Source organism: Myxocyprinus asiaticus, chromosome 6, assembly GCF_019703515.2.
Source record: "Myxocyprinus asiaticus isolate MX2 ecotype Aquarium Trade chromosome 6, UBuf_Myxa_2, whole genome shotgun sequence".
NCBI classification, from domain to species: Eukaryota; Metazoa; Chordata; class Actinopteri; order Cypriniformes; family Catostomidae; genus Myxocyprinus; species Myxocyprinus asiaticus.
Window position 1 is genome coordinate 368,561 of NC_059349.1, and position 25,195 is coordinate 393,755.

At 40.0% G+C, this 25,195-nt stretch overlaps 1 protein-coding gene across 4 annotated transcripts in view; it reads right to left on the minus strand.

The window, feature by feature from the left end:
- Positions 1–14,009, minus strand: part of LOC127442940 (protein SSXT-like) — a 54,313-nt gene extending 40,304 nt beyond the window's left edge. For 2 of the 4 annotated variants that reach the window (XM_051701348.1, XM_051701347.1), the window contains exon 1: positions 13,671–14,007. In XM_051701348.1, the coding sequence (XP_051557308.1) occupies positions 13,671–13,739 (69 nt within the window). In that variant the 5' untranslated portion in view covers positions 13,740–14,007. Of the gene's footprint in view, positions 1–13,670 lie in introns of all 4 variants that reach the window. The other 2 variants (XM_051701349.1, XM_051701350.1) reach the window with 2 other exon arrangements.
- Positions 14,010–25,195: the final 11,186 nt, after the last annotated feature.

The window sequence follows — 25,195 nt, forward strand, 5'->3', positions numbered from 1 at the left end:
AGTGTAGATGCTATGGCATCATCAGTGGAGCGGTTGTTGCAGTATGCAAGCTGCGTTGTGTCCAGTTAGGCAGGCAGCACAGTGCAGATGTAATCTCTGATTAGCCTCTCAAAGCATTTGCTGATGATGGGGGTCAGAGCAACAGGACGCCAGTCATTTAAGCAAGTGATTTTTTGATTGCTTTGGTACAGGCACAATGGTGGACATTTTAAAGCATGTGGGGAATACAGACAAGGAGAGGGAAAGGTTGAAAATGTCCACCAGCCAGTTGGTTCGCGCACGCTCTGATGCCGTCTGGACCCACGGCTTTACGGATATTCACCCTTCGGAAGGATCGGGTTACATTTGCTACAGAGATGGAGAGTGTACTAACCTCTGTAGCTTCAGCTGTGAGAGCTCTCTCCGCGAGGACGGTGTTATTTTCCTCGAAACGAGCATAAAATGTATTTCACTCATCCGGGAGAGAGGCAGCGGTCTGTTCACGGCAGAGTTTTTATTCCCTTTGAAATCAGTGATGATATTAATTCCCTGCCACATGCTTCTAGAGTCGGTGGTGTTTAACTGTCCTTCAATCTTGTCCCTGTACTGGTGTTTGGCTGCTCTGATAGTTTTGCGGAGGGCATAACTGGCTTGTTTATGAACTGAAACAGGAAGCATCCAATCAGATTCTATGCTACAAGACTGTTTTGATCACGCGGACTGGGAGATGTTCCGGTCCACCTCTGACGACGACATCAAGGTCTACGCAGACAGCGTAACGTGTTTTATCAGGAAGTGCATAGATGACGTAGTGCCGACCAAAACTATACGGCTCTACCCTAACCAGAACCATGGATTAATAGTGATGTTCTTGCGGCACTTAATGTGCGTACCTCCGCTTTTAATTCCGGGAACTACGTCATCTATGCACATCCTGATAAAACACGTTACGCTATCCGCGTAGACCTTGATGTCGTCGTCAGAGGCGGACCGGAACATCTCCCAGTCCGCGTGATCAAAACAGTCTTGTAGCATAGAATCTGATTGGATGCTTCCCGCTTCAGTTCATATTATATACCAAAAAAAGAAACGTCCTCTCAATTTCAACTTTTATTTTCAGCAAGCTTAACGTGTAAATATTTGTATAAACATAAATAGATTCAACAACTAAGACATAAACTGAACAAGTTTCACAGACATGTGACTAACAGAAATGGAATAATGTGTCCATGAACAAAGGGGGGGGCTTAAAATCAAAAGTAACAGTCAGTATCTGGTGTGGCCACCAGCTGCATTAAGTACTGCAGTGCATCTCCTCCTCATGGACTGCACCAGATTTGCCCGGGTCTTGCTGTGAGATGTTACCCCACTCTTCCACCAAGGCACCTGCAAGTTCCTGGACATTTCTGGTGGGAATGGCCCTAGCCCTCACCCTCCGATCCAACAGGTCCCAGACGTGCTCAATGGGATTGAGATCTGGGCTCTTTGCTGGCCATGGCAGAACACATTCCTGTCTTGCAGGAAATCATGCACAAAACGAGCAGTATGGCTGGTGGCATTGTCATGCTGGAGGGTCATGTCAGGATGAGCCTGCAGGAAGGGTACCATATGAGGGAGGACGATGTCTTCCCTGTAACGCACAGCGTTGAGATTTCCTGCAATGACAACAAGCTCAGTCCAATGATGCTGTGACACACTGCCCCAGACCATGATGGACCCTCCACCTCCAAATCGATCCCGCCCCAGAGTACAGGCCTCGATATATTGCTTATTCCTTCGACAATAAACGCGAGTCTGACCATCACCCCTGGTGAGACAAAATCGCGACTCGTCAGTGAAGAGCACTTTTTGCCAGTCCTGTCTGGTCCAGCGAAGGTGGGTTTGTGCCCATAGGCGCAATTTTGCCTTACAACAGGCCTACAAGCCCTCAGTCCAGCCTCTCTCAGCCTATTGCGGACAGTCTGAGCACTGATGGAGGGATTGTGCATTCCTGGTGTAATTCGGGCAGTTGTTGCTGCCATCCCGTACCTGTCCCGCAGGTGTGATATTCGGATGTACCGATCCTGTGCAGGTGTTGTTACACGTGGTCTGCCACTGCGAGGACGATCAGTCCTTCCTGTCTCCCTGTAGTGCTGTCTTAGGTGTCTCACAGTACTGGACATTGCAATTTATTGCAGTCCTCATGCCTCCATGCAGCATGCCTAAGGCACGTTCACGCAGATGAGTGGGTACCCTGGACATCATCTTTCTTTTGGTGTTTTTCAGAGTCAGTAGAAAGGTCTCTTTAGTGTCTTAAGTTTTTATAACTGTGACCTTAATTGCCTACCGTCTGTAAGCTGTTAGTGTCTTAATGACCGTTCCACAGGTGCACGTTTATTCATTGTTTATGGTTCAATGCCCTTTTTTTTCTCTGCAGAGAGCGTGCATCCACAGGAAAAATATGCTATGAATTGTCGGATGATATGCGGTCTGGGAGGGCACATATATTTTGATAGATTACTCTGCTGACTGATCACAGAAATTCCCAATTCAACTGCACTACACAGTTTCATTTTGATGTGGCTAGGGAGCGCAGAGTTGTCAAAACCTTTATCTCCGGTGTAATTGGGTTGTTTCAGTTTGTGGAAGAGGTAATTGCATGTCGAACCAAGTTTACAATAATGAAAACACCCTCGTGATTCAGGCAATACCTTTTTTAAAGGTCAATGTCAACATTATACCATTTATAATATTATACAACTATATTATTAAAATACATCGAATCAACTGTGATTCAGGCGATATCTTTTTAAATGGTCAATGTCATAATATCCTAAAGAATTGTTTTTAATGCGGATTGACGACAAAAGGCATGCTTGGGACCATTTGTGAGTCACTCTTAAGGATTTAGAAGTCCTCAGGAGGACTCTAAGCTGTCGTGGGTTAAAGAGCTACTTTTGGCGTTAAAATGCTCATGAATTACTCTTAAATGAACATTTGATGAGTCCTAATATTAGGAGTGAAATGCCCCTGATTGTTAAGAGTTGCTTCTAATATTCCGCTTTAGGAGCTACTTTTAGCCTTAAGATTTTTTGTGAATATGGGCCCTGAACCGTCTGTGAGCCCTTGGCTTTAATTATCGTTGTTTCTCAAGTTCTCCATGTGTCTGAAGATGTTGGTCATTTAAGATACCAGAAAAAAATACATGCTTCCCAACTTTAGATAATGCTGGCTGTTGCGTATGGATGGATGCATGTTTTTTCTCAAGTATTTAATGCAATTAAGTGTTTATTTACCCATGTAAGAAAGAAACAAACCAGCATTATTTATTTTGATAAGGGAATTTAGTACACAACACAAGCATGTAATTTTGTTATTTGAACAGAGTGAAGGGGAAGAGTTGTTTTTTAAGTGTTGCTCGGGTATCTGCAGCCTCTCATTTATGAACATATTTTTGGGAGGTTTATAAAAAACAAAACAAAAAAACAATGTGAACGGATTGTTCATATTTTTTACTTCGAGTGTAATATAGGATTACAGGCTCACTAATGTCACCAGTTGTGTTGTATTTAGGTAGGTATTCCAATCAATTTCTTCTAATAATCCTGATAGGCTACAGCATACGTTTATGTTGAATATTTATTGATAATTAATCAGCACAGATATACATTTTCTGATGGGTTATTTACTTGTGACTAGGGATGGGCATTTTGGTCATTTTGTCTACTCGAGTACTCAGACCAGTTACTCAAGTGGCAATGACATGTACATAACTGTATATATATAATAACATGTCTGACAAACGTCTTTGACTGCTGCATTGTCTTGTTGATCCAGTGTATCGTCTATTCATTATTATAGGCTGTTATAAAATAATCTGTTACAAAATTTACAAAATATTGCATAATCAAAATATAATGCATCATATGTTGTCATTATGTGAAGATTCGCTGCCCAGCTCAATGAAAGAATGTGCACAACACACGTCTGTCTGTTTTCCTTCAGGTTACCGTAGTAATCGTAGTAAGCGTGCACCTGTTTTTTTTTGTGACTGTCTGAACCGTCTATTTTCAAATCGTGGTTGGTTTAACAGGAGACGACATAACCATCTCCATTGTTTTTTCTATTATGCTTTTTGAGATTTTACCTTTCCTTTAGTGTGTAATATAGCTGTTTGTGCATGTAAAAGGTCTGCAAAGTTACAAAGCACAAAGTCCACGCCAAAGGGAGTTATTCTCTCCCACAGAAAACACTGCTCCTGAACTGCCTGAAATGCCATGTCACTATGTAACACACTTGCATAATGCCTGCCTCAGGAATGCGCTGCTCAGGAAGCCTCGGGAGCTGAAACTCGGTAAGGGGCATTACATTTCTGACACACGCTCTAAGCGGTTGACCAATCACAACAGACTGGGTCAGCTGACCAATCAGAGCAGACTGGGCTTTTCGGAAAGGGGGGTTTTAAAGAGACAGGAGTTAACTCGGAGCTTTTCAGACAGAGGGTGAAAAAGTAGGTGTAAATCGAACGCTTCATCACGATACAAACTTGAATCAATTCTCTTGGCCTGCGATCCGATATTTGCCAATACTTCAAAGTCTGCCACGATACGATACGGGAGCCTGTGATCAATATTCCGATATTATGTGCCTATTTAATACAATCAATTAAAAAAAAAAAAAAAAGTTGCCCTCAAATGCAACCAAAATATAATTTATTTTATTCAGCTCTCTGTATACACACTGGGACATCCACAACAAAATAGGGTACTTCAGATGTTGAAAAAAATTATACAGATAAATAATATAAGAAATAGTCACACACAAGTGATCATCAATTGTTTGATGACAGCTAATTTTCAGTTTAGTCCAATTCAAAATACTTACCCATGACTTTCCAACTATCCTTGCCATCCGTGGTTTTCTTGTTCTGTTACAGCTAACTGGGATAAATGTAAGGGTGTTGATGTGTGGTACTTTAAAATAGCAAATTCTCATGTAAAATTCTAATGGGTCACATGCGCAACAATATCGATGGAAGCCCGCTCACATGAGCTCACATTTTAAGGAGTGCCCAGTTCATGCTTTCACACGGATTCTGTCAATGGAGCTCGCATTTTGCGGGAAGCCCGTTTGACGCGTGTGCACGCCGCACAGATAGCAGAGCACAATTTGGCTTCAAAGACCCCACACACATCCTTGTTCCACATGAAAAGCATATTTAGCACTCAAAGTGAAATGTAATATGGTTGTTTCATCGCCTGACGGAGATGCGTATGGACGTGGCTGACATGAGTATTAAAATAAAGGTGCATCTTAAAAAATATTCTATATCGATATTTACGCATTGTATCGATAAAAATGGATCGTTGGTCATTGGCTCGATCGATGGCTTGTTATACCCCTAGAAAAAAGGTGCTGAAGCAATGTACAGTATGAGAAAAATGTGTTTTTTGAACATTAAAGCATGTAAACCTATTCTAGTAGACCCCCAAAATAAAATTATGAACCTGTAAATGAGCATAATATGGGCTCTTTTATATGCGTGTTAAGTTGAAATTCAGTTTTGAAGACGCTGCATTCTGTTCCATTTAGATGCACTCTGTCTAGCTGTCTGAAACACTCGCAGCACATTGAGTCCACTGCCACATGCCTGGTGTGTGTGTGTGTGTGTCCAAGCGTTCTCTCCTATGGGGATCACATCGTAATTAATCTCAAAATTAAAAATAAGCTCCCTCTTTGACACGTTTGTGTTTAGTTGTCAGGTAATTGTCACTGAATTTTGAATTAAGTGAGAAGTCACATCATGCATGATCATCATCGATAATTGTTTTCATGACCGATCATTGCTGCCACGTCCGAGTACTCATGCCCATCCCTACTTGTGACATCAGTTTGTAAATGCAGTGAGTTTAGGCACCCATCTCTGGGATCTCTATAAACCCCAGAATCCCGTGTGAATCGAAAGTAAACATTACAAACATCTGCAGTTAATAATTAATATACAGTCAGACATTTGTCTGGAAAACTAATCACGTCCAAATATAGGGCTTTACTTAATAGTACCATCTACTGTTGGATATGTTTGCATTCAGTCGGACTAGAAATGCATAAAACGTATCCCCACCAGAGATAAAAAAAAAAAAATTAATGACCAGAAGGGGGGATATCAAAAGCAGAGGCAGGGAAATCCCACCCCACCCCCTCCCCAATCCACCCTGGCAAATCACACCCTATATACTGAATATCCGTTCAGTAAGTCAAGTTCAGTCAACATGAACTGATTACTGATCGGCACATTATTTTATCGATTTTTTTTTTTTAAGCATCGATATATTAAAATTAGCTGATAATAAGAAGCCCAATTGGCATGCTTTCCAATTCACTCAGTTGGCCTCTGTTTAACAGTCTGGCGTAATAGCATTGGTAGACCACAAGAGGGTGATATACAATTTACTGAAGCCAGTCGCGGTCACGTTCACACACAAACACACACAGGACTAGGTGAAGCGGCACAGATGGCAGTCCAAAGTTACAAAGTTTTTTGTAGTTTTTCAAGAATGAACAAAGAGACATTGATGAGTTTGCTGGTTAGCGAAACTGGTGTAACTGCATGACATCTATTATGCAATTTTTATATGTAGCCATGAATAGGTCTTTCATTCAAGCTGTCAAACCACAAAAAGACATGCTTGTTGCTGAAAATACATTATGTAAGCTCTATGAAAGATACTTCTCCACAATATATCATCCAGTCATACTAGAGTAAATAATCTTTGTCCAGAATGTTGACGCTGAGCGTTGGTGGTGTGTGTGCACCTTTGTAGAAAACAAATAATTGTTTTGAATTTTAGAACGTGCCATGTCGACACCATAAGTATGTCTGAAGAGAGGATTTTTGTGCAACGAGGAGCCCTATTTATATCTGAAATTATTTTTTTAATTGATATGATAATTATCGGAAAACTCTTCTGATTACCGATGCGTGAAAAAGGCATCAATCCCAAGCCTAATTCACAGTTAGCCATGATTACTTTAATCAATGAGTGAAAGTGTCAAATAATATGACGGTACTGAGATTAAAAGGTGCTGTAAGTGATATTAGCCATTCTAGAATTTCCACAAACTGAGCCGTTGGATTAGTCACAACCCTCTTTCCAAAACCCAGCACTCCAAAGTTAACAATTGAGCTTTGAGACAGATATAGAGCAGAAACCGTTGTTAAAAACAACAGCAGCAAAATAGCGCCTTCAACTGACAACTGTTATAAGCAACATGGCATAAAAACGGCTTTAAGCAATAATTTGCTGCAACTACAATACTAAGAGAATGCACAAAATTATTGACAGGCAGAAAGTGTCATTGACCACAGACACATCTTTGTTTGCTGTTTACAGAGTTTTAGAGCGGTCACAGAGACGGGTGAGATATCTCACGACACTTATTTCATTCATATCTTTCAGGGAGTGTGACATTTTTTGGATACCTTTCCATAAGAAGAAAAAGAAAAAAAGAGAAATGCTTACAAACCTTTAAGCGAGTAGTATTCAACTGGTCGTGTGACATGGGCAGCCCCCATGTGCGGACCCTCTCCATGTACAATAAAACATCTTTCATAAGGTTACTGATATGACTGGAGTCTTCATTTTAATGTGAGTGGTCATGATTTCCTACATACAGTATATTGCATAATTACAATTCATGTCTTTAGGAGAACTTTTTATAATGAGAAAAAAAAAATTAACTGAGTGCTCCTTTAAGTACGCTGAATAAACTGCTTTTACTCTGAATAAACTGCTTTTGTGAGGGAACAGCTTATATCACTTAATGAACTGACTGCCTGTCCACTAATCGTCAACATGTTTTAAATAAAATTAGATTTTTAGAGTGAACTATATGAAGTTAAGTATATGATTATATGATTTGTTGTTGCAAACTTAGTTAACCTTTACACTTTTAGAACCACTGAAGTTTTCATCTCATCAATAAACCATAAATAAATTGTAGTTTTATACAACAATAAATTGGATTAATCTTAGAACAACAAAAAGGCAAATTACTTTTGATAATGTCTGTCGATTCAGACTGAGAACACAATTAAACCTGTTTAATTAAAACTTAATTAAATAGCAAAAAAAATAAAAATACAACAAAAACAATAGAAAATAAAATAAATAATGTGTAGGGGTTTGTTATATAAATTCATATTTGTCTAATATAGAAAGTATGTTTTTGGCATGTGGATTTTCCATCACCTTCAGCACATCTAGGTACTCAGTTACATTTTAAAAGATTACAGATGGGGTGGTGTTTTTTTTAAGAAAAAACTTTGCATGACGCCATGTGAGGGTTGGATGTGTGAACGGCTAGTTTTTAATCCTTTTTGTGTCTTAAACCGGCGAGATTCAATACACCCTGCTACATAACTGTTCTAAGAAGTCAACATGTCAAAGAATTCAAAATCCTCAGGCTCTGGAGATATTAAAAGACACTTACATTCTCAAGCTGATACCCCTGACAGGGCCGCAGGCCAGGGACTCGGTTTGGACGGTGCGGCAGGAGAAATTCAAGGCCAGCTGTCCAGCATGTCTGTAATGCTGGCAAAGGTTGTGTCGGACTTGGAGAATCTTGTGGTAATACGTCGATCGATTACTTCCATGGAGGCAAAATTCTCTGAGTTGGTTACAAGAGTAGGGGAGATCAAGAAACGGATCGATTATCTGGATTCCTGAGCATGAGGAAGGCCGAGATATGGTGAAAATCCTAGACGAGTTCTTCCCGAGTCTGATTGACATAACAGGCCATAAACTGGAAATCGAGCAAGCTCACAGTGTCCCGGCTCGGAGATCTGATGAGGGAGACAGGCCTCGATCAATTCTGGCCAAATTTCTGAGATCATCCGATAAAGATCTCGTGTTTCGCGAGGTGAAGAACAAAGGAAGGCCTTCTTGGAAGAATCAAAAAATGTTCTTGTTCCCAGACTTGCAAATTTGACGAGAGAAACGTGATCGATTCAAGGAATGCAAGAAACTTACATCAACGGAAGATCGCTTTTGCACTGATGTTTCTGGCCAAACTGAGAATAGACACTAAGGATGGCAGCAAAGTATTTACATGTCACCAGCAAGCATTGTCTTTCATAGAGACAATGGGGTGAGTAAGCCATTTGGTGATTTTCATGTTAATGAAAGTTGCCCCCAAGTGAGCTCGCCTCACTGAACATACACTTGACTGTCTGAGGAAGCTGGGTGCCTTTTTTGTTGGTTCCGCTTAGTGGCTGGAGTTTGTTTTGTGGAATAACACTCCAAGAAACTTTTGCATTGACGGAGGATCGCTTTTGCACTGATGTTCCCGGCCAAATTGACAATGGATACTAAGGATGGCCGCAGGGTATTTGCATGCCCACAGCAAGCGATGTCTTTCATAAAAAAAAAATTTAGGTTTGTTTTGTGGAATAACACTCCTTCAGGATAGTTTGTGGATGAATTTGCACATGCCTTGTGTTTATGCCTCCTATTGGCTGGAGCTTGTTTTGTGGAGTATTTTTTGCAGGTCGTTGGAAGGATTAGGTCATCTGCTGCTCATGAACAGCCGACTAACTGAACATTCGTTTGACTGTCCGAGGAAACTGAACACCCCTTTTTTTTTTTGTGCTGGTTCCGCTAGAGGCTGGAGCTTGTTTTGTGGAGGAACACACCTTCGAGACAGTTCTGTGAATGAATCTACACGTTCTTTGTGTTTATTTTGCCTATTGGCTGGAGTTTGTTTTACAGAGTATTTTCTGTTATGTAATTATGCCTCACAAAATTTGTACAGAAGCACTGGACTTGAGCAACCTGATGGCAAAGTTGTCACGGGGACTCTCGTAGGCATACATGGACTGTTTGAGTTTAGAGGGACGGATTCCGGTTGGCGCTGTCGTGCGCGGGGTTAATGCGCACGTTTTTCTTTTTTCTGTTTCTTTGGTTCAGGGGGAAGTTCAGGGTTTGGCTGTTGCACTAATGGGGAATGTGGTCTTTATAATCTTGTTTCTGACACACAATCAATTTTTTCTAATATGTCAAAATGTTATTATGAGTGGACTGTCTTTCTGCACGTGAAATGTGAATGGGTTGGGGCACCCCATAAAGAGAAGGAAGGTTATTTCTTTTCTTAAGCGTAAGAAATATGATATAGCATTTCTTCAAGAAACGCATCTTTCCCCGCAGGAAGCTGAAACATTTGGGAAGATATGGGGTGGGCATGTTTTCTTTAGTGCTGTCTCAAGTAAGAGCAGGGGAGTCGTTATATTGATAAGTAAACATCTACAATTCAAATGTATCAAACAGATTAAAGATAAATTAGGAAGAGTCATTATTGTTTTAGCTGAAATTCAGGGGCAAAGGTTGATTTTGGCTAATATTTACGCACCTAATGCTGATGATCAGGGCTTTTTTATAGATCCTGAAGGGATGTTGCAAGCTGCTGACACCCCTCATGATATAATATTGGGAGGAGACTTTAATCTATTGATGGATTCAGTCCTTGATCCTAGTGAAGCAAAAGTGTGTAAGCCCCCTAGAGCAACACTGACGCTTCTCAGGATGTGTAAAAATCTTGGTCTTACAGATATTTGGTGACTTTTGAACCCATCTGGAAGGGACTATTCTTTTTTTTTTTTTCATCAGTCCATAAGATTTATTCAAGAATAAAATTATTATAATTTTTTTTATATTTAAGTCCCTCATTTCATCTGTTGATGATTGCTCAATTGGAAACATCTTGGTCTCAGATCACACCCTGGTGCATTTAGAGGTGTTGCCACATATGGAGAAAAATAAATCATATAGTCATATACCCCTTTTGCAAAATCCTGATTTCCAACAATTGTTAAAGGCTGAAATAAATGTCTATATGGAGACCAACTGGTCCTCAGTATCTTCTGTGGGCATGGCTTGGGAGGCACTTAAGGCGGTTCTTAGGGGTCGGATCATACAGTCTGCCTCATTCACCAAAACACTCATGGATTAATTTCAGATTATTTTACTCTGGATAGGGGCACCTGGCAGGGTTGCCCTCTTTCCCCATTATTGTTCTGTCTTGCCCTGGAACCATTAGCAGCCGCGATACGAAAGGAGGATAATTTTCCAGGGGTGATGGTGGGAGGTATGGTGCATAAGATTCTGCTTTACACAGATTATATTTTATTATTCATCTCTGACCCAACTAGATCTATGCCTTGCCTCCACAGAATTATTAATTCCTTTTCTAAATTCTCAGGATACAAAGTCAATTGGTCTAAATTCGAAGCTTTGGCTCTGACAGCGTACTGCCCAGTAACAGCTTTCCAGCCAGGCACCTTCCAGTGGCCCAAACAGGGCATTAAGTATTTGGGTATTTTATTCCCAGCAAATTTGTCTGATTTAGTTGTTCATTTTGACCCTTTAATAAAAAGGTTTTCAAGCGAAGTGGGCAGGTGGGCTTCATTACATTTATCGATGATTGAGAAGGTTAATGTTATTAAAATGAACTGTATTCCAAAATTCAACTACCTGCTACAGTCACTTCCTATAGATGTCCCCCTCTCTTATTTCAAGCAATTTGAGAGCATAGCGAAGTCTTTCATTTGGAATGGTAAATGTCCCAGATTACATTTCAGTAAGCTGCACAGGCCGATTGAGAAAGGTGGGCTAGGCCAACCCAAGATTTTGTTTTATTATTATGCGTACGGTCTCAGACATTTGGCTCATTGGTCGCTTCTACCTGGAAGAGCCCCTCCCTGGTTTTGTATTGAACAGGAAGTTCACCCTATTTTGCCATGCAAAGTCTATCAATCTAACCGGAGAAGTTAAATTACACCCCGTTATCTCGCATTTGTACCCGGTATGGACAAAAGTGTCCAGAGTGTTTAATTCGGATATTTATCTAAATGTTGCCTCGAGCTTATGGCTGAATCCCAAACTACGTATTAATAAGTCCCCTTTCTGCTGGTAAGGATGGATTGTGATAGGGGTTACTACACTTGGTGACCTATATGAGAGCAGTGTGTTGAGATCCTTTGAAAATTTGGTTCAACATTTTGGAATCCCCAGATGTCAGTTTTTTAGGTATCTACAGCTGCGCCACTTGCTCTGTACTATTTTTGGGAATGGCATACAGCCCCCTAAAGCAGTAGATACTATGAGAGTAGTGTATACTGCTTTTGGAAAAGGGCATGAGGCATCAGTGTATTACTCCCTGTTAATTTAGAGTCTGGGGGACGGAGCCTCAACCACTCTCAAGAGATTATGGGAGACATTTTTAAACTTGGAATTGGAGGAGGGAGAGTGGGCTAGGATTCTAAAAAACATCAAGACTGCATCTAGAGAGGCAAGGGTGCGCCTTATGCAATTCAAGATTTTACATCGGTTCTATTGGACCACTTCTAGATTGTATAGGCTTGGTCTTAAAGACACACCCACTTGCTGGTGATGCCAATCAGAGTATGGAGACAAAACCCATGTCTTTTGGGGGTGTGTTGAGATACAGGAAATTTTATTGAAGGTTCAGAGTCTGGTGTGCGATGTATTAGACACTCGGGTATTATTTTGCCCCAGACTCTTTATTTTGGGCGATCATCGATATTGAAAATAGACACATAAAGAGTTAGGTCTTAACCAGTGTCATGATCGCCAGGCAGATCATTTTAAGGGTCTGGAGGTCGGCTGGAGCACTCTTTTTCCAGGAGTGGTGTTCGGAGATGGGAAGGGTGGCGGCGTTTGAAGAGGAGTCATTTAGAAGAATGGGGAAGTACAACGTGTACGTGGAGAAATGGGGCATAAAATGTCATTTATGGATGGGTGATTATTTAATAATAATCATTATTATTATATAATAATTATTATATTTTTTATTTGGTTATTTATTTTGTGTGTGTGTCTATATCACTTACGACCACTGGGATGTTGATGGGGCCAGGGTGGGACTGGGAGGGGGAAGGGTAATAGTGGGGGTTAATATTGATTCTGTGTATATATGTTTTGTTTTTCTGTGTTCATTTATGTGAATCGATAAAAAACTGTTAATCTGAAAAAACAAAAAGAAAACACTTTATATTTATGTATAAAAAAAATTGCAAAAGCAATACATTTAGAAAAAAAAAAAAGAGAGATCTTTTAATCCCTAATTATTAAACCAAATTTAACAATATCCAAGGAGATGATAGGTATGATTATGAATTATTCTCTAGGTCGGTCATCAAATCAGACCAGAGTAATGGAAAATGGATATTGACTGATCTAATCAGACCCGAGTAATCGATGGCAGTGGCGTTAGCATACGTGCCTGTAACCATACGCGTATAATACTACAAAAACAGGCTGGTAGTAACACTATTAGTGATGAGAAATGGCAAGCACATTGTTCCCTGTTTGAGCATATGCACCGAGATGCTTATGAATCGTGTACAAAAAGGTGATAAATGAGAGTGCTGAACATGTTGCGGCTAACAAAGAGCCAGCAGAGCAGGGTATATCTGAGCCGGTGTGAAAAGCTAGATACAGTATATAAATCATCTCTACCGCATGAGTGTGGGATTATTCTCCGGCAGCTCACGAATATCATGATATAAATGTGTGTGTGTGTGATGATTATTTCTGGTGTTACCAAAGTGTTGACGGGAGAGATGCTACAGCTAACGCTCTACACCACACACATATGATGACGCATTCTGTTCATAAATGACTGACTGAACTCACCTTCTGAATTCCTGCGGGCGTTATGTCGCCTTTAGTGCGCTGCCGGTGCGGTGCGAAAGCCACAGACATGATGCTTTACTGTTAGTTGAGTCTGATGATGATTTAATGTTGGCCGAGTTTAGCTATTGACCGTCGCGAACAAACATCAGACTGAACCACTGCAAACGGAAGGGGGACTGTTTAGCCGTGACGTCAATTTGTAGGAAAGCACGGAAGTTTAATCAGAGAGCTTCTATAATTAGAGAGCTTCTATATTAGACATATTCTATACAGGAGATCTTCTATACTGAGATCGGCGCTTTTACCATAGGAGAAAGCATAACGGTCAACTAGCGTGATACGACAGTAAGTCACCGTTTGCGGATACAATACAAATGAATGGGTAGAGCCGTAAACTGACACCTACATATCGCAAAATGTTCTGTGACTTCCCTTATAAAACAGCTATTTTATCGTAGTAAACTCCACACATAGTTCACTCCGAAAGGATTTTTTAGTTTAAAACATATTGAAGATTGGCAGACAGGCGCTCAATTCATTAAGTGATTAATTTTTTCCTCACAAAAGCAGTTTATTCTGCGTCAGGAAGCATCTCCTCCATAAACATCCATTCATTTAGAATATTTTATTAAGATGAATACGGGTATTGATATGCATTTAAGGAAAGAGGATGTTTTGTTTTATTTTGATAGTAAAATTGAACATAAAGCATGGTATATTATAAATGTATTGTTGATTTATGGAATTTTTTTATTCATAAATGTAAATGGTTGTCACAGAAACCAAACTTCATACACTTCAAAATAGAAGTGAAGTATTACTTTAATTTGTTAACAGGAGTTAAAAACAGTAAAGCGCTAAAGAGTATTAACTTTTATAAAGCCCTAAATATCCCCTTATGAATCTTAATGTTATATGCATTGTATATTGTATAATTTATAGCCTTTTGAAATCTGTATATTGTCGATATACCTTTTTGTAAGTTTATTTTTTATTTTTATATATATATATAGTTTATTTCTTATGCTTTCAGTTGGTTTGACTGTCATGTTATATTGGTTAAAGCAATAAAAAAATAAAAATAAAAAAAACATTCATTCAAAAAGAATGGCCTCTTGTCTCCTCGCCAGTGTACCGCCCATAAAATCTCTATGGGACCACTGCAATATTTAGGATAAGCTTGTAGGCTCACCCATCAGACGGGCTCTTGTTTAATTCGCCACTGGGTTCCCTCGTAATTTTCCTGTGTGTTTTTATAATGGGGGTTTCAATTTAGGAGTAAAATAAGGTCTGTGGTAAACATTACTTCACGATACATGGACGTTTTGTTCTATAACATCAATTATACACTTTCAAATCAAACGTGAATTTTTATATAAAGAGACAATAACCTCCGCGGTTCTATCATAGGAGCGTGTTATGACAGTGAGTCAACATTTGGGGACAGCCCCATTTGGGTTATAGCCAATATATCATTTCTTAATTGAAGGTTGTATTTGCAGTTGATTTAATGTAATAGGTACAACTGTGATTATATAAAATGAAAAATATTGATTCAGCTGACTGATTCATTTTCAATTAATTTGTTAACTTAATATGGTTAAAAGAATATGAAATTCTAGGCGTTTTTAAATTGTTTTGTGTGTACTGTGTGTGTATACTGTAGATATATACGGTGTGTATACGTGTGTTCATTTATTAATTTATTTGTTGATATCTTCTCAAAAGGTGCTGCTCAAAAACAATATTTTCCTTATCTAAATAAATCACACAGCACTTGATCAAAGCAAGCACTATCATGCAGTCCCCTCCCCCACAAGCTTTGGGGATTGACGTGCCTCAACATTCCTCCTCCCGCCTTTTCGTTTGAAAAAAAAAAGGTCACCACCTGAACACCATCATCTCTTGTGTGTCAAGGAATATACACTCTCTTATCAAGGTAAGATACTGTATATAGCAGGGGTCGGCAACCTTTTTGACATGGAGTGCCATTTTTTATTTTCCTAGTTAATGGCTGTGCCAACCCCCACCAAAAAAATATGTGCCAATTCCAATCGAAGGTGATCGTCCCTATGCTCTACTCACTACAAAGGACAAAGCTCTTGATGTGGGCTCTCTAAAGAAAGCACGGCATTACAATTTGATTGTAGCCATCACTAAAAAATGTTGTAAAAGGGCCTTTTATGAAAAAAGAAAATAAATAAAATTTCTTACTTTTGTTTGTAACGACTCTTCGAGTGACGTCCCCTTCCCGAAGTGCCCTTCAAGTGCGCAAAAATGCAGTTTGGAAAACGCCCCATATATACAGCTCTGGAAAAAATTAAGAGACCACTCCAAATGTTCAGTTTCTCTGGATTTACTATTTATAGGTATGTGTTTGATTAAAATGAACATTTTTGTTTTATTCTATAAACTACTGACAACATTTCTCCAAAATTCCAAATAAAACATTGTCATTTAGAGCATTTAATTGCAGAAAACGACAACTGGTCAAAATAACAAAAAAGATGCAGTGTTTTCAGACCTCGAATAATGCAAAGAAAACAAGTTCATATTCATTTTTAAACAACACAATTCTAATATTTTAACTTAGGAAGAGATCAAAAATCAATATTTGGTGGAATAATCCGTATTTTCAATCCCAGCTTTCATATGTCTTTGCATGCTTTCCACCAGTCTTTCACATTGCTGATTTTATGCCACTCCTGATACAAAGATTCAAGCAGGAATTCATCAGACACTGGAATGGAATATCGCATATCGCGGTGCCGTTTTGCGGCCCTCTTCAGCCTGTCATGACCTGTTCAGCTTATCGCGGCCGTTCGCCCTGTTTCTCGGCCGGGCCACCAGGAAAAGTTCCGGTTCTCCCTATGGCCAGTCCGCCCCTGTGTAGAGATACTGATTTAAGAAGCATTTGGAGTGGTCTCTTAATTTTTTCCAGAGCTGTATACAGGCCCGGCTTCTGACAGCTATGCTAGTATGGGCTGGGGTTATCATAAGTGGGCATTTGGGATGGGGTAGGGGTTACTCAGACTACTAATTTAATGTCTTTAATTGGCGTAACATGGCGTAATTGTCAAGATCATAAGACCCAATATAACTATATTTTACACTTTTTCTCCATATTAAAAAATATATTGAAATAAATAACTGATAAACATGGTATATAATCATATACACACACTTAGTTTACTAATTTTAACCATTAATAGTTCTAAAGATAACTAATATTGGCATTATATTCATTCATTTTCTGCTATAGCATAATTTCATGTACAGCTGCTTTGAAACAACAGCTGTTGTGAAAGGCGCTATATAAATAAATTTGACTTGACTTGACTCATAAGATTGAAATAAATAATTTGCACATTTGTCAAGCAAATATTATAAATCAGCCTTTATGTTCAGGTATTTGTGACCTTGCCTGAGGTGCACTTTCCATTGAAGAGTTGTGTAATAATTGGGTTGTCTCTGAAGAATTGATTAGAAAGGATTTTATTTTTTATTTTTTTATTATTTCATGGCACTGATCAAATCAAATCAAATCAAATCACTTTATTGTCACACAGCCATATACACAAGTGCAATGGTGTGTGAAATTCTTGGGTGCAGTTCCGTTCAACATAGCAGTCGTTACAGTGATGTTTATTACACTAACATTAAATTAACACAGCACAATTTAAACGTCTGATATACACATAATTACACACAACAATATACAAATAATAACATACACTGTACAGTATACAATACGCACAATATAGATACACATTATTCAATAAAAATAAAAAATATATAAAAAAGTATATGTAGTAGTATATATAGAATGTTCAGTAGGTTGTATTGTACTGTATTGACATTCAGGCTGTCGGTTGATAGTAAGTTGTTAAGAGAGAATATATATATATAATAATAATATAATTTATGACAGTCCGGTGTGAGATATAAGAGTAAGAGTAATAAAGTGCAGTGCTGATGTATATTGATCATGGGAGATCAAGAGTTCAGAAGTCTGATTGCTTGGGGGAAGAAGCTGTCATGAAATCGGCTGGTGCGGGTCCTGATGCTGCGATACCGCCTACCTGATGGTAGCAGTGAGAACAGCCCATGGCTCGGGTGGCTGGAGTCTCTGATGATCCTCCGAGCTTTTTTCACACACCGCCTTGTATATATTTCCTGGAGGGAGGGAAGCTCACCTCTGATGATGTGTCTGGCAGTTCGCACTACCCTTTAAAAAAGGTTCTGGAGTGGCCATCACAGTCTCCTGATCTTAATATCATCGAGCCACTCTGGGGAGATCTCAAACGTGCGGTTCATGCAAGACGACCAAAGACTTTGCATGACCTGGAGGCATTTTGCCAAGACGAATGGGCAGCTATACCACCTGCAAGAATTTTGGGCCTCATAGACAACTATTACAAAAGACTGCACGCTGTCATTGATGCTAAAGGGGACAATACACAGTATTAAGAACTAAGGGTATGCAGACTTTTGAACAGGGGTAATTTCATTTTTTTCTTTGTTGCCATGTTTTGTTTTATGATTGTGACATTCTGTTATAACCTACAGCTGAATATGAATCCCATAAGAAATAAAAGAAATGTATTTTGCCTGCTCACTCATGTTTTCTTTAAAAATGATACATATATTACCAATTCTCCAAGGGTATGCACACTTTTGATCACAACTGTATATATATAATGAGATCAAACTTTTGACACTTAGGACAATTGAGGGACTTGTTCACAACTATAAGACGACAAACTACTATATGCATACTATATGTAATTATCTGTAATGTAGATTGTGAAGAGCAGTATTAAAATATAGCTGCAAACAGTGACGACGGGCCCAAATATACAACTAAACACTGTCAGGCAAGTACAGTGACACTTCACATAATCTTTTTATGAGAACTACAAAAAAGAGTTGAGAATAAAATGCAAATTTTCCTGTGTATTTTCTTTGAAGCTTTGGTTTTCATCACCGATTTATCTTTTGTGAAAAAAGGTTGCGCATATGAGCTGACATCACTTCTGTAACAGCTTTGACATTTTTTAAGTCTGTAGTTTTGACTGCACCCAGTGGATAAACAATTTGCATAAATACATTTGACTGAATAAGAAAATTTTTTTTTTAAAAAACTGGTTCATGTTTTGGAAAAGAGTGTAACTGAACTATGTCCAGACAAGCTTAAACTTGCACACTCCAGGCCAGAACTGGACCATGGATAGCTTGACGACCGCCGATGTTTTTTTTTTTTTGTTGTTGTTTATTTTTTCTATTATTATTATTTTTTTATTTTATTTCTAGAAATATTGGTAACACTTTACAATAAGGTTCCGTTAACCTTAGTATTTATTCATCTTAGTTAATGTTTTTTTTTTTCTATTAACATTTTTTATTGATTCCTATATTAACACACAAGCAAGAACATATACAAACAGAATCAATACTTAACCACAACTGCCAATACTTAACCACAACCCCCCCCCCCCCCCCAATTCTATGCAAAACAACATCCCAGTGGTCCCACATAATTATAGACACACAAAAACAAATATTAAAAAATAAAATAATTAATAAAATATAATTATTCACACACAAACTCTACATCTCTCTCTCCAATGTCCCTCCCCGAGAGCCCTCCAAAAATGCCAAATATTTGCCCCATTTTCCCATAAACAAGTCCAAATTACCCAATCCTCTAGATACCCCTTCTTCAAATGCTGCCACCCACCCCATCTCTGTACAGCACTCTAGAAATGATGGCGCTCCGTCGGACTTCCAACCCCTTAAAATGACTTGTCTGCCAATCATAACACTTGTTAAAACCCAATTTTTAATAAATTTGTCCCCCAAATTTATGACAGCTCTGTCACCCAAAATACAAAGTCTGGGGCAAAGCAAAACTTTAATATCATGATCATTCGCTACTGACCACATGATATTAATGAAACGCCTGATGTTATCAGAAGAGCTGCGGCCCCGAATAAACCCCACCTGATCTATATGTATAAGAGATGTCATAACCTTACTTAAACGATTAGCCAAAATTTTGGACAAAATTTTTACATCTAGCTGGATCAGAGAAATTGCTCGGTAACTTTTACACACACACGGATCTTTGTCCTTTTTAAGAATCAGACTGATCCAGGCTTGTGTCATGGTTGGAGGAAGCTTTCCGTTCTTTAATGATTCTGTATAAACTTCTAACAAAAGTGGAGCCAATTCTGTAGCATAAGATCTAAAAAATTCAGCTGCAAAACCATCTGGCCCCGGAGATTTCCCTGTAGGTAAGGCCTTAATTACCTCGTCAAATTCCTCCAAGGTTATCTCAGAATCAAGACAATTTCTTTGCTCAGTCGTCAGTTTAGGAAGTTTTAATGGTTCCACAAAGTTTCTAATATCTTCATCAGTAGATGAAGACGTAGAACTATAAAGATCATCAGTGGCCGAGGTAAATATTTCACCACCAGTGGATTTCACTGAGGGAATGGTAGAAAAAGACTCTCTCTGCTTTATATATCTAGCCAAAAGCTTCCCTGCTTTGTCCCCGGACTCAAAGTATGACTGTCTTGCCCTGAATAACCAAAACTCCACTTTCCGCAACAAAATAGCATTATACCTGTATTTCAATCTAGTCAATTCTCTGAGGCCATCAGATGACATTCTACGCTTCAGCTCTGCCTCTGCACTTTTAATATTCTCTTCCAACTCCACAAGTTCTCGTGCTTTGGATATTTTGGTGAATGAGGCATACTGTATGATCCGACCCCTAAGAACCGCCTTAAGTGCCTCCCAAGCCACGCCCACAGAGGGTACTGAGGACCAGTTGGTCTCCATATAAACATTGATTTTGGTCTTTAACAGTTGTTGGAAATCAGGATTTTGCAAAAGAGATACATTAAAGCGCCAACTATATGATTTCTTTTTCTCCGTATGTGGCAACATCTCCAAACTCATCAGGGCATGATCCGAGACTAAAATGTTTCCAACTGAGCAATCCGCAACAGATGAAATGAGGGATTTAGATATCAAAAATACAGACTGATGAAAAAAATTTATAGTCCCTACCAGATGGGTTCAAAAGTCGCCAAATATCTGCAAGACCAAGATTTTTACACATCCTGTGAAGTGTCAGTGTTGCTTTAGGGGGCTTACACACTTTTGTTTCACTGTGATCAAAGACTGAGTCCATCAAAAGATTAAAGTCTCCTCCCAATATTATATCATGAGGGGTGCCAGCAGCTTGCAACATCCCTTCGAGATCTATAAAAAAGCCCTGATCATCAGCGTTAGGTTAATTTTATTAGCCAAAATCAATCTTTGCCCCTGAATTTCAGCTAAAACAATAATGACTCTTCCTAATTTATCTTTAATCTGTTTGAGAAATTTGAATTGTAGATGTTTATTAATCAATATAATGACTCCCCTGCTCTTAATTGAGTCAACACTAAAGAAAACATGTCCACCCCATATATTCCCAAATTTTTAAGCTTCCTGCGGGGAAAGATGTGTTTCTTGAAGAAACACTATATCATATTTCTTACACTTAAGAAAAGAAATAACCTTCCTTCTTTTATGGGGTGCCCCAACCCATTCACATTCCATGTGGAGAAAGACAACTTATTCATATTAACATTTGACATATTGATATAATAAAAATAAATATACTGTGTCAAAAACAAGATTATACAGACCACATTCCCCATTAATGCAACAATCAAACCCTGAACTTCCCCCCGAACAAAACAAACAGAAAAAAGAAAAACGTGCACATTAACCCCGCGCACGACAGTGCCAACCGGCGTCAATCCCTTAAAACTCAAAGAGTCCATGTACGCCTACGAGAGCCCCCACGACAACTTTGCCATCGGATTGCTCAAGTCCGGTGCTTCTATGCAAATTTTGTAAGGCAAAATTACATAACAGAAAATACTTTGTAAAACAGACCCCAGCCAACAGGCAGAGTAACAGAAAAAACACGTAGATTCATTCACAGAACTGTCTCGAAGGTGTGTTCCTCCACAAAATAAACTCCAGCTGATATAAAGGCATTCAGTTTTGTTGGGCCTCATGTATTCAGATAGAAGACAAAGGCAGGCCTAACACAGTCATAAAAACCTAACTCAAGCCCCCACCTTCCAAGTCGTAAATCTTACTGATAAAAATCGCGCCAAAATCAAACAAAGGGAGTCCAAAACAGACTACAAATCCATGAAGCCTTGCTCACTAAAGGATCGAACTCTCAACTCCTGTTGGATGAGGCACACAACAGAACGTCAACTCAAACCATGACATCATCAGGAGTTGAAATACCTCTGAAAAGCTTCCAGGATTTGCTTCCAGCAACTTTGTTCGTCCTGTATAGACGCAGTTCATTCATTCAGTCATGCCACCGTGCGTTTCAAACCGACTGATTCCACACCACGGAGGGGGGACAATTATTTTCAAGCCCAGAGTGGTGTAAGCGGCTCGAAGATCCCATTAGCCAGGGAGCTGTATGCAACCCGGGGTCCACCCCCACGCGTCGACTGGACTCCTTCCCCACCACAAAGGGGAGGAAGTTGTCCTCATCGCTATAGCGATCCGAGTGACTATGATGTTTCGGATGACTCGGACGACCCGTGGTCATATCGACACCAACGCTTGCGCATCCGACAACTCGAGTCTCTCTAGGGGACATAGAACGTTTTGACCCAAGTAATCGAGATTCAAACATCGACAATTATCTTAGGGAAATTGAGCACTGCCTGATTGATTTGCCTTACGCTTCGTCGCGCGAAAAACTCAAGCTTATATGGAAGACCACGGTAAGGAGTGTCCATGAGTTCATGGAAACGCTACCAACTGGTACATGAAACCGCTACTCAGCTCTGTGTAAAGCCCTATGCGAGGAGTATTCGCTGTATATCGACGAAGCCTCTGCTACCATAGCTGCTTTTGCCATCACCCAGAAGAGGCACGAGCCTCCGCGTGAGTATTATAGATGCCTGAGAACCACGTACTTCCAAGGAAGTAACGCACCAGGTCTGGAGGAGGAACGAGCTTTCAAGTCTCTTTTCCTTCACAACCGCCACGAGTGCGTGCGATATGACGTCACGATGCACTGCAGAATGGGCAACCCCACCATGCAGGAAATCAGAAAGTACGCACAACTGGCATGGGAGACACGCGTGCGCCCTGCCCGAAGGCATGAAGGCGACGCCAGAGCCCTGGGGATCCAAGCCTCATATGCAGACCTAGCGCTTGAAGGCAATGAAATGCCTCGCATTAAGGTGAATGCTAGAACAGGACCCCAGGGTCACGGCAGGCCTAAACAACAAAACGTTCGCCGGCCGAAAGGAAATGCACATTTCGAACGAAAACCCAAACAAGAAGGTGAGTGGGTAGGCAAGGTTTCAAATCCCCTCAGAGAACAAGATTTGAGAAAAGAAATGGAGGACATAAGGAGATACTTGACTGAGTTAGTAACTAAGCTTGATGTGCTCCGTTGTTCACCAGGTCCATTGACCTCCTCAAAGGAACATGGCACTGAAACCCCATCAGTATGACTAGACAATGTACCCCCTCCCGTTAACGCCAAAGTTTACTTTGTAGGTCGGGAAAAGGGGAACAGTGTCCAAGTTGCTCCCCAAAACAGTCACTCCTAACATGCCACACCCTCCTTTTCTGACCTTCTTGGGCGATCTGTACCGTAAGGGCAACGCCTGACACATGGGTCATTCAACTCCCACACACTACTCGACACCAGTTCCAAAATAGTCTAATGGGTTCCAACACCTTCGCAGAGGTGGCTACAGCAAAGCTCTCCCTTTGCAAACCGTTATAGACAGAGACCTACAATGTAAGCATCACAAGCTACACGCAAGATAGGTCATCTATCACAAAACGGGCCTGAACTGGCCCCTTTTCAAGGGATGATGCTAACAGACCCTGTTTACATATGTCCCATTAATACGGAACCGTATTGAACCGATTGGCTCCGCTCATTGACTGCCGTCGTGGACACATGTGGGCTCAGGTTGACATACCGAGACCACTTGGTCCAGAAAACAGTTCGCCAGCTTCAGATGCACACGTCGCCATCGTCCAAAAATCCAGCAGAGACGACGACTCCAATAAGAACAATTACAGGGTCTGAATAAAACCCTTCAGGGTACTATAGTCACTGTAAATTTGCAATCTGTTCTTATCAATAACACTTTGCACGCTTTAGGGACTTTGTCAGAGAAAACAACTTATGCGTGTATCGTTAGAGATCTAATGCAGGACCTCAAGGAAATTAGCTCCTCAGTCAACAGTCTGAGTGGTGGAAGGATTCCAGCTTACCTGGTCTCCCTAGACCTTGTCGAACAAATCCTTAGATCTGCTACTATCTCCGTTGTGCAACCTTCACAGATACACTTGGCATATAGTTTTGGCACTGAAATTCCAATCCATGTAAATCCTCAGAACCTCAAAATAGGATTTATCCTCAATCTACCATCATAGACAGAATATATATAGATTAAAATCTGTATTTAATGTTGGTTTTCAGAGAGGTAATGCACACATTCACCTCAAAACACCACCAACACTTGCCTACCATAATGAGAACCCCTCACTCTACCTTATCCCTAACCTAAACATGTGTACCAAGACAAAGTACATTCATTGGGTTTGTCAAAACACAACCCCCTTACCTCCCTGAACAAGTGTCATGGTAGCATGTCCATCAAAGATGAAGGAACAGAGACAAAGGTAGAGCAAGCAGGCAATCGCTGGCTCATTAACACACCAGCCACCGAAGTCATATGACTGCCATGATACAGCCACTAAACTAAGGCTACTAAATTAAGGCTACCAAACCAAACGGTGTTCTTAATGGTTCCCCAAGGAGCCACCGTGCACATTGACGATTTTGTCCTCCATTATCTCAATGTCAACAAACATGACACAGAAATTGAGATCATGGACGCATTTAGAGGTCACAGCCTCGCCATTGATGACACCCTTCAACAGCAGCTTCAGGCTGAAGGGATGAAATTAGTGAAGTTCAGTCTCAAACCGACTGGCTTGACCACTATATTTCCTAGTCACATAAGCAGATCATCATCTTACCGAGAACACCCTATCAGTTTGGTTGCCCTCTGGCTCCTCCTTAGTGGTTGGATCATCATCGCAATTATTGCACATGCCATGTACAGGTACATTCAACACCTACAGGCCAGAGTGGACTCACTTCTCATACAGCCACGTTTTACACACCAGTCTGAGCCCATCCCACAGGTTAACCCCATCATTTCCAAGGATAAGCCTTTTAACCTTTAACCCTCCTTTCCTCTAACATTTTGTTCCTACTAACCAATGTTAGGTTCTACTTTGATTTTGTGTTATGACCAAAGAACAAGAAAGGATTGTGTTATGGTTAATGCTGTGCATTCTAATAACTTGAAATGTTTATGTGTGATGAATGTAGTTTTAGATTTAGCTAGAATTTCTATGCCCAGATGTGCCTCAATCTCTGTCCAGACGATAAA